The sequence below is a fragment of the Nilaparvata lugens genome, chromosome 1 (assembly GCF_014356525.2).
Source record: "Nilaparvata lugens isolate BPH chromosome 1, ASM1435652v1, whole genome shotgun sequence".
Taxonomy (NCBI): domain Eukaryota; kingdom Metazoa; phylum Arthropoda; class Insecta; order Hemiptera; family Delphacidae; genus Nilaparvata; species Nilaparvata lugens.
Window position 1 is genome coordinate 53,152,692 of NC_052504.1, and position 18,600 is coordinate 53,171,291.

The 18,600-nt window shown below is 34.4% G+C and overlaps 1 protein-coding gene across 3 annotated transcripts in view; it reads right to left on the bottom strand.

Annotated features, from left to right (window-relative positions):
• Positions 1 to 18,600, bottom strand: part of LOC111049349 — a 106,833-nt gene that overhangs the window by 70,737 nt on the left and 17,496 nt on the right. For all 3 annotated transcript variants that reach the window (XR_005572278.1, XM_022335394.2, XM_039436460.1), the window contains 2 exons: positions 8,730 to 8,934; positions 6,863 to 7,119 (listed from right to left, as the gene is read on the bottom strand). Coding sequence is in view for 2 of the 3 variants with exons in the window: in XM_022335394.2 (XP_022191086.2) it covers positions 6,863 to 7,119; positions 8,730 to 8,915 (443 nt within the window). In the remaining variant the exon portion in view is untranslated. The remainder of the gene's footprint in view (positions 1 to 6,862; positions 7,120 to 8,729; positions 8,935 to 18,600) is intronic.

The window sequence follows — 18,600 nt, forward strand, 5'->3', positions numbered from 1 at the left end:
GAGATTTCATTCATTTATTTGCCATAAAATTAAGTATTGTGGGTGAGATTAAAAGCAAATGGTTATGATAGCACACTTTGAGGAAGAAGGGGATTTATTAACAAGCAGTGTGTTGAGTAACAAATCCCATAGGAGACTAGCTAGAGGGCCTAAAACCAGAAGGTGGTACCAGGCCCGGAAAGACATGAGAAAGATGGGTCTAAATGAGGTTGACGCTGGTGACTGGAATCGTTGGAGAGGCTGTGTTGTTGAGGACAAGTAGTACCGACTGAGGTACGAGTGGCCAGTACAGTGAGTAAGTAGGAGTAATTTATATACAAATTAATAAAATAAATATTACCAATAGAATATTGCACTACCGGCAGAAAACAACTTGTGCGCCGGCAGTGAGAAAACAACTCTCAACTCCAACTCTCAACTCTCATCTTCAACTCTCAACTCCAACTCTCAACTCTCAACTTTCAACTCCATAAAATTCAATTCGACCCTGATATAATTGATAGGGTCGAGGGCCGTTTGCACGGTGAAAGCAACTGAATTGAATCAGCTGGTCTTTTAATCACAAAACGAACCACATTATAACAAACTAGCAATGTACCAGTGCTTCGCTACGGGAATTAAAAGATCAGATTTATTTTGTAAAATATTTATAACCTTAATTGTTCCAAATTCGTTACAATCGCATATGATATAACAGCCGGAAATGATAAAAAGCAAAAAATTGTCTTCAAATTTGAATTGGAACATGTGTGTGATCATTAAAATAATGATCTTCATCTGATCTAATGTAAATAAATTATAATGCGTTTACACCAGAGTTTAAAACAAAAGTTTTCAACATAAGTTAATAACATTTTCTTTTGGCTGCTAGTTTTGTTATCAACAAAAGTTAATAACTTTGTCACGTGTTTTGTCTGCAGCTGTAGTTATTAGGGAACAGCTGTAGTTGTAGGGTAGGGATGCTGGGCGAGAGGGTTGCGGGGAAAATAGTAACCTGTTATTAACAAAAGTTACCGACTCTCGATGGATAACATAAATCTTGTTAATAACAAGGAATTTTCTGTTGAAAACACGAGTTATCAACTTTTTTCAAGAGAATTTTTTGTCGATTCAGTCAAGTTGAAAACTTTTTATTAATAACTCATGTTATCAACTCCGGTGTAAACGCAACTCAACATGATGTTATTAACTTTTGTAATTAACATCAGTTGATAACAAAAATGTTAAAAACTTGAGTTATTATTAACTCCAGTGTAAACGCAACTCAACATGATGTTATTAACTTTTGTAATTAACATCAGTTGATAACAAAAATGTTAAAAACTTGAGTTATTAACTCCGTTGTAAACGCAACTCAACATGATGTTATTAACTTTTGTAATTAACATCAGTATTGATAACAAAAATGTTAAAAACTTGAGTTATTAACTCCGTTTTAAACGCAACTCAACATGATGTTATTAACTTTTGTAATTAACATCAGTATTGATAACAAAAATGTTAAAAACTTGAGTTATTAACTCCGGTGTAAACGCAGCTTAAGTGTGATGATTAGTTGCGTTGCTGTCACCTCACTTTGAACCACGGTATATAGAAGAATATTTATAATAATACATCGAAATACCGTGCTTTGAACAACATATTCAACACTGTTGAAATATACATTCAACTGCGTATTTTAAAAAGCAATCAAGTTAGCGATGCCTTATGGTGTCACCCAGTTGATCTTATGCACTCATCTTGACATCAGGGAATATTTTTATTGAATCATGCAATGTTTTCAAATTATATTGCTTAAAATTTTATAATCACAGCTGTTAATTTGCTCTCTTCCTCTCTTTAGTTTTTAACAAACGATGGAAATTTCTGTTTCAATCAGCTGCCACTTGGATGATCAATTTTTCCTCTCAAGTTATCTCAGGGATGAGACTCAGCTCAAATTTTTGTATCACGGACCCACTATTTGCTAGGAGCATCTTATGATCCTGCCCTCTTCGGCAATAAGTAAAGAAATTAGGCCACAGCTTGGCATGAAAATTATTGAGTCTAAGCATTTGAATAATTAATTGATGTGTTGGAAGTGCTCTATAGAACAGTAGACTAATTGCAGCGAATTTTGTGGAATATTGGGCGGGGCTCAAAAGTCGACCTCGACTTTATCCATTGGCAATTAATATTTTCAAATATTGAAAATATTGAAATTGGCAATTAATATTTGACAGTTATCAAATTAGCAGTGATCATGTTATTTTTGCTTTTGCTTGATGCAATTGAAAATTAAATTCCAAATCAAGTTCGTTTGGAATTTGTTGACTGTGGTATCCATGGATCTTTTGCTTATTCTGGAATTTCTGGCCTATCGCTTAAGCTGGTTTACACTACAGTAACTATATTACCCACAGTATGGCCATTGGAATTTTTTTCCCGCCGCCGCCATGAAGATTGCAAATATTTGAATTTTACAATGGAGCTTATAGGCGATTATAAGTAAAATTGCTAGCCTTTACTTATTAAAGCATATTTTTGTGAATATTAACTTCGATATAATTATTTCTTTAATGTTTTTCTATATTCTCAATATAGTTTTTGATCTTGAAATAGTAATTCGTAGATAATAGCGAGTAAAAATGAAAGGTAGGTAACGTAACCTGAAAGCTGAATCTCCAAAAAGCTTTTGAAATATGTCATGATATTGTAATAAATTTTGTTCCATTGACAAAGAATAATGAAGTTCTCTATTTGTGGAATTATGATGGAATTCTCATCACAATAGATTCCATAACATTCAAATATTTTGTTTTATTAGTTGGCAGCCAATAAGTCTGACGAAAATATTTTAAACACAACATTGGATATAAACTGTGGAGAAGTCAATTGTTCTAGCCATAGTTCTACTTAATGATTTTAATAAACATGTAAGCAATTGGGAAAGAAAACACATTACCATTATTATTCATATTTAGTAGTATTTCAAATCTTAAGTTCATGGTGATGCAACTCTAAATCCATATTATATCAATAACTATTGACCAATTATTGAACGTGTTATGGATAGGGTATTCAGTACTGAAGAGAATCAATAATAGAAGTCAAGACGTACTACTTAATCACGGTTAAAAATTTCATAAAATGTTATATTTAATTGAGCCGCAAAACGTATTTTGAAATTGGATTATTTGAAGTTCGATCCAATAAATTGGATGAGGAAATACAATAAAATTGAAATTTATCTTTCTGCATATTTATCTAGATCACTGGTTCCCAATAAGTTGTCCGCGAAAGCTCTAGAAGTGGTCTGCGATGAGTCCGAAGGAAGGAAAATTAATGTTTCAAGCTTTATTAGTGTTTTTAAAATGTTATTTATTGCTATTAAAGTATAATCAATTTCCCTTCGAAAATATTATATCAAACTCATCGTGAGTTCAAAATATGTTTACAATCGGTAAAAGAAGTGATAAGTTTCAAATTTCTAATGCTATAAGATAGGACTTGAAAGTTTGTTTGGAATCTTAATGGTGGTTTTGTACCATGTGACGGAGCTAACCAATCAGAAGCGTGACAGTCAATGGCCATACTGTAGGTAATATAGTTACTGTAGTTTACACCAAAGTTCTTAACAAAATGTCAATAACTTAATACTTATAGATTCTATTAGATTAAACGGAACTTGACATATTATGTTCATCAAATGTTTAAACTTTGTTTATAACTTTGGTTTGAACGCAGCTTTACTCTTTGTTTCACTTATTCAAAAGTGTAAAAACAGGCAATCCACTGATTATTTCTTCCATGGAAGTCCATTTATATATAAGAGTCCATTCATAATAGTAGTTAGTCTAACATTTAATGTGGCTGATTTCTCATGTCCTAAACTTTACTATCATAAATATTAAAGTAGGAATTTTCAAGTGGATATTTCAATGTTAATTTGCATAATTCTGTATAGAGTTTATTCAATCACTTTGACTATTGACAACCATTATATGATTTCTTTCTTTCTTTAATCTTAGCTTGAAACCAAAAGCTTAGGGATGAAAATTTAGATTAAATTAACTTGATTTAATTTCTATCTAAATTGACAACTTTAGTATTTACTTGTGATTTATTAATATCAATATCAATAGGTGTGTCTTGTGTTGTAACGACATCATGAAAGGAAATAGGACCAGCTGATGGAATATTATGTTTTTTTTCGATATAGTTTTTAGCTGATTTTGAAACATGAAAATATCAGGCCCAGTAGCTCAAAAGCCTGTTCAATTTCAATCATGATTAAATTTCATGAGAACTAATCAGAGCAGGGATTTTTCAATAGAAGGCTTGGTTCTCGTGGTATTTAGTTCGGATTAGGAATTAACAGACAGTATAACTGGCTCTCTCAAGGCCTTGGCTGCGTACAAACATGGAGCAACAGAGGAACCAATACAACAGAAGCTATAGAACAGAAATCTCTATATTTATTTAGGATTTTTCCTAGACATTTTAAATTGATGAATTATTTATTGATTTTTGAGAAAACATAACAACAGGTCAATGTAACTTACTGAGCGCGAGGTCTACTGTTCACAGAACTACTAGTTTAATGAGACCTTATTTCACATAATAATAATAACAAAAAAAGCAAAAATGTCAAACCTAATTGAAATCGAAACTAATAACAGCTGGCATAAAAAGGAAAAATGGCAATCATAATTTTGAAATCGAAACAGTAGCTATAATCTTATCTTCATCAGATTCTGATCTAATGTAAACAAATTATAGTAAGATTCACATCATTGTGTCAGCATTGGTTGAATGAGGAGCATTGATGCTATTAATGAGGAATACTGATAGTTTCAAGTGAATATCAACCAACTGTAATAATATTTTATTTATTCTCTAATATTTTTATCGAAAGCTACCTTCTATTTTCTTTGGTAACACAACTAATGTTTGGGAATAATTGATTCATGGTAAAAGTGCTTTACTTCTATGGAAGATATTTTTACATTAGGAAAAGCAACAGCTATTTGGCCGTTTCAATAAATAACCCCTTTCTTTCGTCAGGTTAAATTCTGGCCGAATTTCCTCATTCTTTGCACACAGATTCCACAACGGACACTTCTGAAGTTTTAAAAATACCCTCCATTTATCATACTGAATAATTAAAATTTCATCGAAATTGTTTAAGCAGTTTACGCGATCTGTCAGATATACAAACAAAATTAGTCTTGATAGAATAGGATCAATAATTGTTCATCCTATAAATAATAAATATAAATAATCAATTATTGATAGAAGCAACTCCCGTCATAAAAGTTTGTTTCATGAAACATAAAAATTATCTATACTCCCAGGAATAGAAATAAAAATATTTATAAATATATGAGTATCCATTTCAAAATTATTTAGCACGACATGTGCGACATGGCACTAAATAATAGTCACTTGGCATTATCAAGTGATTGGAAAATAAATAATAATATAATAGGCTATTCCCAGGAATAGCTCTGATTGGAGTAGTAGTAGTGCCTAATCAATTTTTCCGCGATAGATGCATTTTAATCTTCAACTTGGTGCCAACCTAACAAAGTCAACTCAACTTAATGCCAACCTGACAAAATTATTAATTTAGTTACCAGTTAACAACTGTTTCGAAGAGATACTCTCTCTAGATTATAGTTCTATATCAAAATTATGGTATGGGCATTTCAATTATAAGGGATATTCACAATTTTGTTTTAGCCAGCTAAAGTGCTATTTGATAACTCTGGATTGTGAACGCCCCATCAGAAAACCATCTGCTTTTAGCTAACTGCAGTAGCGATCCAAGCGAGTAATTTGTATAACTTAAAGTTAGTTTGAAAAAGTAAGATTATAAACATATGGCTGCCGCTTTAACAGAGATAGCTAGAGTTAGCGGACTCAAACCTGCGCAATCTGCCATCTCATCTGTTAATTTTTTTCTAACGTACCATTGAGTTAACACAGACTTAGCAAATAGCTGGAGATAGCGAATAGCTCGACTTAGCCAGCTATCTCCAACATTGAGAATACCCCTTATATTAAGAGATTGGAATGAGAAGAATATACATGCTAAAAGACGAACTTTAAATCCTTAAAAGCCACCCTTAGATTTAAAATATCGCCAAAAGATTTCTTAGTGAGCACCTAGGACTTATAAAGAAGCTATATTTTAAGTTTTGTTACAATCCGTCCAGTAGTTTTCCAGAAATCGTGATCAGTGAGTGAGTGAGTGAGTGAGATAAGAATTTTATAAGTATAGATTGAAATGTATATGGATTTAATCCATTTCTAACTACCACTGAGCAAACATCTCTATGTTGGTATTAGAAATGCAATTTTTCAAATTCCAAAGTCGTGATATATTCAAAGTTCCTACTGAATTGTAATATATTTACTGTTTGAATAGCAGCAAACTAAATTAGTCTGCCTTGGATTTTTGTTTGCTATTGAAGAAAAGTTTGCTTGACCACACGAGCAAGTCACATGATTCTTCCAAAGAGAATAAATTCAATTCCATCAATTCTCCACTCATTTCTTGAAATCAATGCACAAAATAATTGAGAAAACGAAAATTTATCCCAAAAAATTGGGCTTACTTTTACATGGCATGGCAGTTTCAAGTAACTTATGTTCCGAAAAAACGTCATGGTAGGTCAGTAGTAATAATAGAAGGAGAAACAGTTAGTAATGTATTTTCTTGTTAATTTCTTCATAACTTAACTGTAGTTACAATATTTTGATTAGCAATAATAATCGTAGGGGGATTTGGATCCGATCATACCAAATATTGACGTATTAAATTAGAAAATGGTAACAAAAGAAAATCGGTTGAACAGTGAAAAGTTTCGTTATTTACCTGCGATCGCTTTCAGCGTGACAGGGCCTGACTCGTGCGAGGACAGCGGCAACTCCGACCGACGAGCTGAGCACGGCGAGGCAGATGAGGTGGTAGACGAGCAGAGGCCGATGCCTGAAGCAGCGAGCCAGGGCCAGTGACGTCAGAGTGCCGGCCTGCATGGTCCGGACAGCCTGCAGAAGCCAGGCCAGCAGCGAACACCACACCTCCGACTCGGGTCGCAACAGCGCCAGGCCCGCGTGCAGCGAGGCTGCCACCTGAACAAAACCACATCATTTGCACTACTAGATGGATGCACAGTCACTTGGAATTGCAGCTACATCATGGGGACCCAGCTTTCCTAGTCAATGAGCCATCTGCATAAGGCTTAAAATTGCATCTGTATTATTGAGACAAATCTTTTCCTGGTCACTGCATCATCTACATGAATAACTCGTGACAATTTTAGCTTATGAAATAGAATTGAAACAGTTTTACTTACGTAGGCTATTTTTTTGAACGGTTCATGGTTGGTTTTCATGACTCCAGTAGTTGTGTAGTTGCTCACAGTCATTGTCAACCGCTTTTATTTGTGATTGACAAAGATAACAATCGTCCATTTAAGCAATGCTGACTTCTCAACATGATGCCTGGTTTTCACGAATTCAGTAGGCTATGTGTGCGTAGATGATGTAGAAATGGACCAGGCTCTGCCTAGGTTTTCCTCCATTATAGTGTTTTGTAAAATAAATAAATAAAATAAACTTGATACTTGATATAATGATAACTTTAACCGTACTTGAATAGATTCAGGTTAAAGTAATCCACATAATTCGAGTACGTGTCTATATGGCATGAGGTTTGAGTTACATGCTTCCGGTAGCCTACCTCCAATACAATTATAACTAGAACGCTTACTGGAATATTGTGGAAACCAGGTGTATCAAGAAATGTAGTGGGGATTTCATAGATAAGAGGTTTCCAGGTGTTTTGTGGAAACTATATCAAAGTGCCACCCAGCATCGCTCAAATGAAAGCTTGCTATCCTTGTAAATCACAAGGCAGTTTCCAATTACTCTGAGTATTGTTCCTGTTTATCTTAAATGTTTGAGACTAAATTTCAGCAACTGAACAAATAGAATTAATTGGTTGTATATTATGGAAGCGACATTATAGGAAGGGATTGTATTTGGTTAAAGCTTACATTTTTTGAAAGTACCTAGATAGAAGCTATAAGTAAAAAGGTAGGCATACATGCCTACAGTATTTTTTAACCAATTCAAATTATTATGCAAATTATGAATTGTTTTAAATATATGATATTCAAGAACGGAGTGACTTCTTGATGTTGATCGAAACATACAATGGCAACAGTTTTTGGAATTTCACTCCTTTTCTATTGAGCTTGTGAGCTAGATTATACAAAAAAGGAACAGTTAGAAAAGATAAATAGGCTACAGTTGAATAGTAGAAAATAACAATATCATTCGTCTATGGCTAGATACGAGCCTTACTTATGAGTGCAATATTTTATCAAGTTTCAACACTAGAAAGACGACTTGCAGATTTCATTAATTGTGAAAAAAGTATGAAAATAGTTATACTCACTCCTCACTGACTTCAGCATGCAATTCGAAAGTACGCTCCAGTCAGTGAGTAAATATTCTCATTTTTTCATAATAAGTCTGCAAGTTGTCTTTCTAGTGTTAAAACTTGATATTATTGCATTATCATTATGCATCTACCCATAGACGAATAATGTTGATATCTTTTCTAAAAGCTTGATGAGAGTTGAAGCTTTCTAAAGTGTTAAAGCTTGAAGAAACATATGTAATGGATGGATGTTCACAAAACATAAAGTTCGTAATGGATGGACTGCAATAATTACCTGGTGTAGAACGGCCTCGACTAGGAGCGCGACTAGCAGCGGATCGAGGGGACGGCGCCAGTGGTTGGTGCTGCCATGGCTGCATCGCAGCACGAGCACCGCCCAGCAGAGCACCACGGCCGCCAGGGGTGCACCCGCCCCCGTCACCAGCCAGGCCCGCGACTCCACCCACAGCGGAGTCATCATCACCCCACCATAATCATCTCTGCAACACACAACAGATCAGCATCTATATTATTTGTGCTCGCTTATCAAACTGCAAAAAGGTTATTAAAAACTTGAGGCCCCGTTGCATAAAAGCCTGTTAGATTTTAATCATGAATGAATTCCACAAGAACCAATTAGAGAAGGTTTTTCTGATACGAAGACTACTCTGATAGACTCTCGTAGCATTTAATCTCTTTTAGTTTTCTAGGTATGAACTCTTGAAATTGCAGAAAATAATATAATCATATTATGATGTTCTATGAACTCATGATTAGCACGGATTTTTTCAATCAATCGCTAAAAGTTATAAGGCCAAAAAGATAAAAAAATATCGGAGACGGAAGGGATCTTCTTCAAAATGTGACATCTTCGAGAGGTCATACCTAGAAAACTAAAAGATTTATGGGAAAATTTTACGAATGAAATTTGTAGGCTAATTTGTAAGCTTTAATTTCGACAAAAATTTGCGAAAGACGGATATTATTCCATATTTATGTGCAAGAAACAAAATATGGTACTTTCAAACCACCCTCACCCCCTTAGCAAAGGGGGTAGGAGTGGGGACTTTTGATATGTTTACTCCCTTACTATCCTTTAAAGAGCTGCGAAGTCAAGAAAATCGTGTTCCAAACTTTTCCCTCTATAATCTTTTGTTGACTGGGCTAAATGTGAAAGATAAAAATTAAGAACTCTTTATAGCAGCTGTGTGTAAAGTTCAGATCGCCTTGATTATTGTGAATCGTCGTTTGGAGAATGCGGAATAAAGAAGTCGTTGAAAAAGTATGAAATATTAATTTCAATCTAAAAATGCTCAGTTATCAATCTACCTCCCACTCAATTAGCCTATTCACATTCAACCATGCAAAATCATGTTAATATAATTAAATTAAAATCATGAAAATATAATTTCAATATAAGGTGTGTGAAAATGATAAAACAAATTGAGAAAAATGTGAAAATTCAATTCCACTTGTTGAAGATGTAGAATGATACATTTATAAAATAGTGGGAGGGAAATTTCAACAATTTCAACAAGAGCTGAATATTGGAATGAAAGAATATTATTATCTTCCTATTTGAGAAAATGTATGTTTGTAAATGACCATCGGAATTTCACTCTTCAGAATTCATCACAAAGACCTAATAAAATTGAAGTATATATATGTAGAATAATGTTATTTTCGAAAAATCAATATTTTAATTTGGTTTTGAATGAAATTATTACAGTAGAAACGATTGTAGTAGTTTGAAGATTACAGTAGAATAATATACTGGTTAAAATCGCAAATCGCAATAACAAAATTCAATATAGATTATATTATTTGAACGTCATCAAGGTGTATGAGAGTAAATATAATATAAAATTGAATTATAGTGGACCTATAACACGCGTATTTGTAGGAGATCGCTGAACGAAATCACGTTGATCGTGATTCAAATTGCAATGAAACTCCGTTATAGTGGCTCTGCATCATCAAATATTGATGTTAATGGACAAGACAGGTTTTTGAGACGTGATATTCAAACATTTCCATAACTATATTGTATATTATCTAATTAGCCCAAGCACGTTAAGAAACAAGTATCCAATTTTAAAGAGTGCCGGTTAACACCACGACGGGAGTTCCATCAAGTATTTTCAATACCTTATGCAACATTATAATTCAAATTCAATCATCATTGCCTTCCAATTTGAACAGCTTTTAGAAAGTTGAGAAAGCATTATTACAAATCATACAATACTTTTTTTATACTTTATTCACAAATGTCTTCTCTCTTCTAATGTTGTTTTTCAGTTGCTATCCTATTACTGTATATGACAAACTAGCAGGTAACACGTGCTCCGCAAGGGTGTAATTTGAAACTTGACGAACTGAAAACTTGAGCTACTGAAATCTTGAAAAATCTAAAAATAAGCCTATAACCATCCTCGGTGAATAAAGAATATATTATGCAAAATATCAAGTTAAACAGTTCAGACGATGCGTCATTCGTGAATTTCCTATCGCTATCCCATACGCATAGAAGCCAATTCTTTCCTTTAATATATTACAGATTATTCTAGCTTTATAAACTGTTCAACTATATAAATACCAACTGGAGTATACACATTAAAAAACTCTTGGCAAGTTAAATAGTGTCTTTTTTATATGAATCTTCTCACTTTAATTAACTTGATTCTCAGTGAAGAATGTAGTAATGAATATGGTCTAGACATCAATGTGAAGAAGACAAAACTGATGATTATAAGCAATAATAACATAAATTGAGGTCACCTATATGTCAATCAAGCACCAGTGGAAAGTTTAAAGAAGTGTAAATAATAAATGGGCCATAATAAATGAAGAATGGGATATTACTGAGGAAATAAAATCAAGAATAGGAAAGGTCAGATCAGCTTTCAATAGAATGGGCTCCATCTTCAAGAGCAAGAATTTTTCCCTAGAGACAAAGATAAAAATGCTCAGGTGTTATGTGTTTGTTTACAGTCCTATTATATGGTGCAGAGTCCTGGAAAATGTATCTACTATCTGCTACTAAACAACTGGTATGCTGGTATTAGGTATTGATCTGAGGAGAATGGAAGGCGATATTATTTGTTTGCATTGACGGTATAGTGATTGTGATTGGTTGACAGTCCAGTACAGATAACGACTTTCGTGGTGCGATTTTCTCAGCGTCAACCAGAAGTGAAACTATCTTTTATCATGCTTCTCTTCTTTGATCCCTCGACATAAAAACAGCTCTCGTCGATTACTCACGCACGATTTTTCATCTATTCTGGATGCTGAGCTCTTCTTTCACAGGTTTTGTCGCAGGTCTTCACGCTCTGATTGGCTTATCCAGGCCGTGTCCAGTTTTGGCCCGTTACCATGGACAGTGGGCAGTAGTCAGCACTAGCCCAACATACAACTCAACCATTTATTCATGCAAAACAGGGATAATCACTTAAATTAAAAAAAAAAACTTTTTCAATGAAATTTTTAATTTCTCTGTTATAATTTGAACTACTTCTACTATTGTATTTATTTGATCACTAGTAATGTAACCAATCAATCTTGAAACTTAATTATCACTCTGAGTTTTCCTTTAATTTCTTGAGCTCTCAAAGACAGTACCTTATGAGATTAAGAAGATGAGCAGCTTGAATAACTATCATTCTCACTGCATATAGTAGTTTTGTTTTAATTCATATCACTTGAAAATGACATAAATGACCGAAACATGTGATAAAATATTTTAAAAAAGGGTACTGAGATTTTTATTTTTTTTATATTTATAGTTTTGTTCTGTTCAATTACACATTGAATATGCCTTTAAAGAAATGAAGAGTTCACTCACTTGCCATTTGTCAACTACATAAACTTAATCTTCGAATTTTTTCAATATGCAAACTCATGGAACTTATTTTTCCATTCAGAAAGTTCAGGCCATTTCGCCATACAGTATTTGGAAAGCAGTAGCCTAGAATTTTTAAAGTTTATTATATATGGTACCTAACATTATTCGGAGGTTACTATTATCTCCTATCAGATAGGAAGACTTCAGTTTCATCGTAAGGTTACACTCCACATAAATTCCGATTAGGAAATAGCTACCTAGATGTACACACACAGAATTTATATGTCTTACAACTGGTTTGAGAAAAATATTATCGTTCACGTTCCAGTTACAACTCTCATGCAATGTCATTTCTTAACGCTGCTCGTTTAGAAATATGCGTTGCATTTCCCAATTCAAAAGTTCAAACCTGCGATCATTGTATAACTTCATCATATCTTGAAATATTGGAAGATGAACAGCATTGCCAATTGGAAGTGCTTCGTTACTACAAATAAAATATATTAAGTATTTTCCAAGTGCGGATGTGAATTTGAATAACTGGAAGTTGATTGTATTTGAGTCAGTAATAAGTTTGAATTAATATGAATCTATCAGTGTCCTATTCTGACACGAGAATCATCGAAAACGACTCGATGAAAATGGTCTTAATAGCACTCCAAAATTACGTAACGCTGTATGAGCGTTATTCTCTGTAATATAGGGGATGAAAAAATCACCAATTTCATGTTACGTAATTTACGTGTGCTTTCTCTGAGTAATCATTACTTTTTACTCCACACTCGATCTAATGTTTAATTAGATTTACGATAAAAACAATCTTAAATGCAATTATGAGACAGAAACGGTCTTGAAACAGCCAACATTCAAACCAATTCACTCCTAATGACTTTGGAGGTTAATTTAAATTGAGGAAATTCATTGGATGTTCTAAAGAGTTTTGTAATAATGATGCAAGGAAGAGATTAGGAATTCACTTATCCAAACAACACCAAGAAAGCCAAGAAGATCGAAAACGCTTGTTTCCAGTTAATGAAGTTGTTATTCCAATGATGAAGGTTGAAACAAAGCGCGCTTTTTGTGTTCCATCTGAAAGACACTAGTGTTTTTTTGTGTCAATAGTGTTTCATAGAAAGATGGGTGGTTGCATAGCAGGAAATTGGTGAAACAAAATATGAGCAGCCAAATTTCGAATTGATTGTTGAAAATAAATCGCTTTCCGGTGGTTCGGAATTCACCTAAAAACTGTGGGTCCATTCATATCTTATTATCATCATCCGCCTCATTACCCACATAAAAAGCCTAAAGCTCATGTGATCATCACCCTCAGCAGAAAAATCCTACTTTTAATAAGTTCATCTCGACTTATATTTTTTAAAATAGAAATACTGTATGTATTTAGTATCCAAGTTGAAATATGGAATACTGTAAAGGAGGATTATCCTAGATATTGAGCTTCTAATCTGTTATGAATAGGCTACTAAATGAGGGATGATAAGAATAAGTTCACTGTAAGAATCTTTACTGTATTCAAATCGTAGATTATTAATTGGTCTCGTCCATTGTCGGAGGCCCCGAAGTTGATCAATAATAAATTGTGACCTGAAGAGCTTCAATACGAGACTTAAAACATACGATATTTGTTAAAGAATTAAAAAAAAAGATCCGAAAGATCTAAGAGACGACATTTTAGTTTCAACACGATTATCAGTTCTAAAATCTGTGATTCAGATAAACTTTGTTCCAGATTAGGAATGCTGGACCATGTAGGTGGGTTATTAAGATGTAAAATACTCTTGAGAAACTTCAAGTTTGTTTATAATAATAATTTCTAACAAGTAAAAAAGGTTTGGATAATCTTTTTCGGACGTAACTAAAAAAAACGTCTCAGCACTTATGGTTGAGTGGGCTCTGTACTTCCACAAAAATCATTGAAAATAAGATTCTCTTCTAGAGATTATTTTGAAATACTCGCTCACCGAAGAAGACCACACATAGAAGTAGGAATGAATATTGCGCAACTCCTTGTTTGCTCTTCTCTCAAGAATGGGGCGTGGGTCGAGAATTCTTTCGGTCTTATTTGAATCTCTTTACAGTTTAATCGCGTTTAGTGAGACGAAGAGTTGAGTATTTTGGCGCCTGACTGTATATATTTTGAAACGTAGGTTGCTGTTCGACAGTTTTTTGTGGATGAAGAGAAAGGACCCACACTGAATTAATTGAAAGAAGCGGTTTATGACTAGGAAGAAGTAATGAGAAACTGTGTGAGAGAAAATGATAAGTGAGGAAGAGGGCGTTTGTTATGAAGAGGCGACCAAAAGTAACGCTTACAACGTGGGTGCATAGCAGAGATGCTCTTCAACTCTCCTGTCGTAGTCACAGACCGGTCTCTAATCGCGGTTGACCGCCCATCGGATTGCGGTAGGAATCACAATCACCCAACAAACAGAAAACAAGAAAGAATTCACAAAACAGAAGGAAGCAGCAGTGGCGGTGCTTATTGACACAGAATCCAAGTAAAGGTTCCTTGTTCCTCACTTTCCCCTTCCGCGTAGCAAACCAACTAGACAAAGTGAAGAAACTTGAGAAATAAGCGTCCTCATTCTAAAGCATTACAAAATAATATATAGTAGCCTAGTTATCATGACATCCATACATCGCTTTATATCTTTTCAATTATTCACATAAAGCGAAGCTGATAAGTTCATGGTTTGAATAATACTTCTAGCGTTATTATTCGATTATTTATTTATTCAACAAGGACAATAAAACATTATCATAAAATAATTGGAAATAGAAAAACAGGCTCATAGCCCTTACTATCCTATTCCCAAATTTTGATTGAAAATCAGTCCAAAAGAGGTTATGATTCGTCAACACTTCTAAACACAGATTTTTTTAGTCCTAAAAGAATTACAAGAATTTTCAAATTTATAATATTAATATAGGAGACTAATTCTAACACTAATCATTTTTAGCAATCATCTAGTTTTCCAAAATATATAGTTTGAAGATTTATATAATGATGTGGATGTCACAATAGTTGTGCGACCGTGTACTATGACGTATTTAGATAAAACGTAACTAAATTAATTCTTGTTTATATTCGTGGGCATCGATTGGAACGCTTTCATCGTCATTTTCCCCCATAAATTATGGACCTTCAATGTTACAAAAGCTTTAAAACTTGAAGGGTTAGCGGTAAATAGGTGAAGGAAGTGGCCGTGAATGGAAGTTGAGAGCCCTGCAGCAATCGAACAGAAACGCAACCACTAAACAACGGAGGTGGTCTTTCTTTCAATTCTATTGAGCATCATCTTCAATTGCATTATTATCAATCCTCTTTGACAATCATCATTTTTGATACGCCCCAACAGATGATTCGATTCTGCGACGCTAGATTCAAGGCTCTTCCGTTGCAAGATGTTAGTTCCATCAGCCTACTCAGCTTATCTTCAATTTGATCAATTGCACTTCAAAGAAACTACTCATTCTATTCTCCAATTAGAACAACAATTAGGAACAAAGCTATTCTGAATCATACCAAAATTGGTGATAATTTTTCAATAAGCATGAACGTGATTAGGTTCTAGCGAAAATATATTATTTTCGTTGCTTCACTGTTATGAATTGATCAGGATCATGAACCCTAAAATTTTCTCTAATTTTCTGCTTTGCTCCATCTAAATCATTTTTAACTTCTCAATTTACTCTTACTCACCACTCCTAATTCGTTGAACGGTGAGGCCATCAACCTCAGTTTGGAGGCAACGGTACATACTGTTCATGCCTTGCTACGTCTTCTGCTTGATTTAAACGGATTAAAAAGAAGCTGATCTTTGCTGGAGTTTTCTCTTCTTTTGATCAGCAGTTAACAATGACAATTACAATCTTACAGGTGAGCTGCTCTCAAAATCTAAGGAGAGTTGACAGGTTGAAAAGATAAATATATACCGCAATCAGGTTCAATTGAATATATATATATATATATATATATATATATATTATATTTTTAGATATTCTTCAACATGGAGTAGAACTTCCTCAATTCAATGATGGAATCCTTTCCGGCACCATTGAAAAACTTTTGTCTGGATGGATTTACTTTTGGAAGATAATATACAGATTTTTTATCTGAGTTTTGATTTTGATAGTAATTTTGTAGTTGATGAACATAGAACATCATGTTCCATGTACTATAATTCAATAAATGGAATGTTTGTGTTGTGATTGTGCTATGTGTAACATGAGATTGAAGACTTTCAAAAACTGAACGAACCTAAAATCGTGTACATAAACGTATTCTGTGTTACAGTACGAGTGCGGTATCTCTCGATTCAATCTCAATTACATTAGCTGGTCTCACTACACTGTACCGTGCCCCACGCTTCCAATGTGAAACGTTATTGACTATCTCACTGCTGCACTGAGAGGTGTTTAGAATTCGAACTTATCGACGAGAGCTTTTAAATTCCAGTGAAAGTCGAAAGTGTTTTCAAAATTTACAAATAAGTTGCATTGAATATGGATAAAGTACAAAGTTCACCACCTGATTGACTTGGAGAGCTGAAAAACGCCAATAGCAACATTTGTTGGAAGTGGAACAGTAGTGGATGAATAGATAGATGGAAATGCCAGCTATAGTTGAGGGAGTATGTAAACGACAGACGTCTTGTCACAGTTTGTAGCACCAACACAATGGATACAGATGTTGCCAACAACAATAGTATGTTTTGAAGGTTTGTTAGTTAGCTGAAGAGTCAGTTCAATCAGGAAGATAGCACTGCACTCACTCTGGGTGCAGGAAGGAAGTTACGTCTCGGAGCTGATGAGGTTGAGGCGCACGAGCACAATGGTGGGGCGGGAAGGAAACTAGATAAGGAAGACGGAACAAGAAATAATGAGGAGTGGAATGTATATAAATCGGTCTGTTAACTTAGCCCTAGAAGATCCTGAGCGTCTGCTGGAAAACTAATTCAATTCAAATGGACAAATCCGATTACAGTAATGTGGGAAGTGGGACTGATGAGACAACCAGCGTATTCAAATCCAAATCAGCTTCCAAGTAGCTTTCTAAGTTAGATTATGGACAATTTCCCGGTACAGCCAATCTTATGTTCTTGAACTCAGTTTCCCATTTTGATACAAATAGCTATTATATAGGCTACTGTCATCGAAAAAGTACATTTCCTGCTTAACAAAAAATGGACACCTTGAAAGAATGAATTAGTCCTGAAACATCCCTCAACCATCGAACCTTCCGAGGAGCACGCGCACGGAATCAACCTTACCATGGAAAAATTCGAAGCTGTTAAATTCGAATACGGTAGCCTACTTGTGAGAATCCAACTTTCTAATTTGAAATTTCCTAGCATGGTCCCGTGAACTTTGAATAAGTGAGGGTCTTTTGTAATAGGTGATGGACCCAGTGGATCTTTTGCAATGGATCAATATTTGCAAAATTGAATAAACCTTCTATAATCTTTTTGTATTAGTAGCTGCTGCATAATACAATACAGTAGCAGCTGAAGAGTCTGGAACCGGTGGGTTCAATCTGTTTGCAACAATTCTCAGTAATGTGATTTTTCAACTTCAATGAATATAGAAGAGCTAGAGATTATCACCATATTTTTTGGCATCCTGACCAAAGTGACTGAAAAATTGTTCGCAAGTAAGTTTTGTGAGCTTCGTGTCGTGGAATGAAAATGGAAATAAGGAAAGTCGAATCAGAAGCAACACGCTCTGTAACGATCAGATATTGTTTGATACTATCACGTACTTTGGTGGTTCAAATCACGTTTTGGTATTCGCTAGTAGACGTTGGCGTGCATAAGAATACCACATAACAAGGTCGTTCAATGGAGGAATCACTTTCTCTGTATAGTACTCCGAACATGAAAGGGAGCTCTATAGGTTTGCTATCTAGAAAGTTGGTATTATTTTTGACAAACAGTTGCGGCGATATACATTGATATCCATGACAAAGCTCTGCATCGGTGATTGATTGATTCCGTGATAAAAGCAGCTCGCAAATAAATTCATTGCTCGGTAACCTGGTTTCTATTCTCAGAGTTAAAGCACGACAGACCTCATTCCAAACACCCCACCGCAATTATATCAATCCTATTCCGTACTTTTCATTTTGCTGGAATTTCTAGTATATTTCCTGGTTTGATAGTCATTACATGACGAGTAGTAACGGGGTTCTACCAATAAAATTACAATAACTAATCACATTTCATAATAAAGTTTTGAGAAAGGAATTCCATGTCAAAGTATTCGTGACTGGAGGATTTTCAGTTCCAAATACCATCTATAGCGA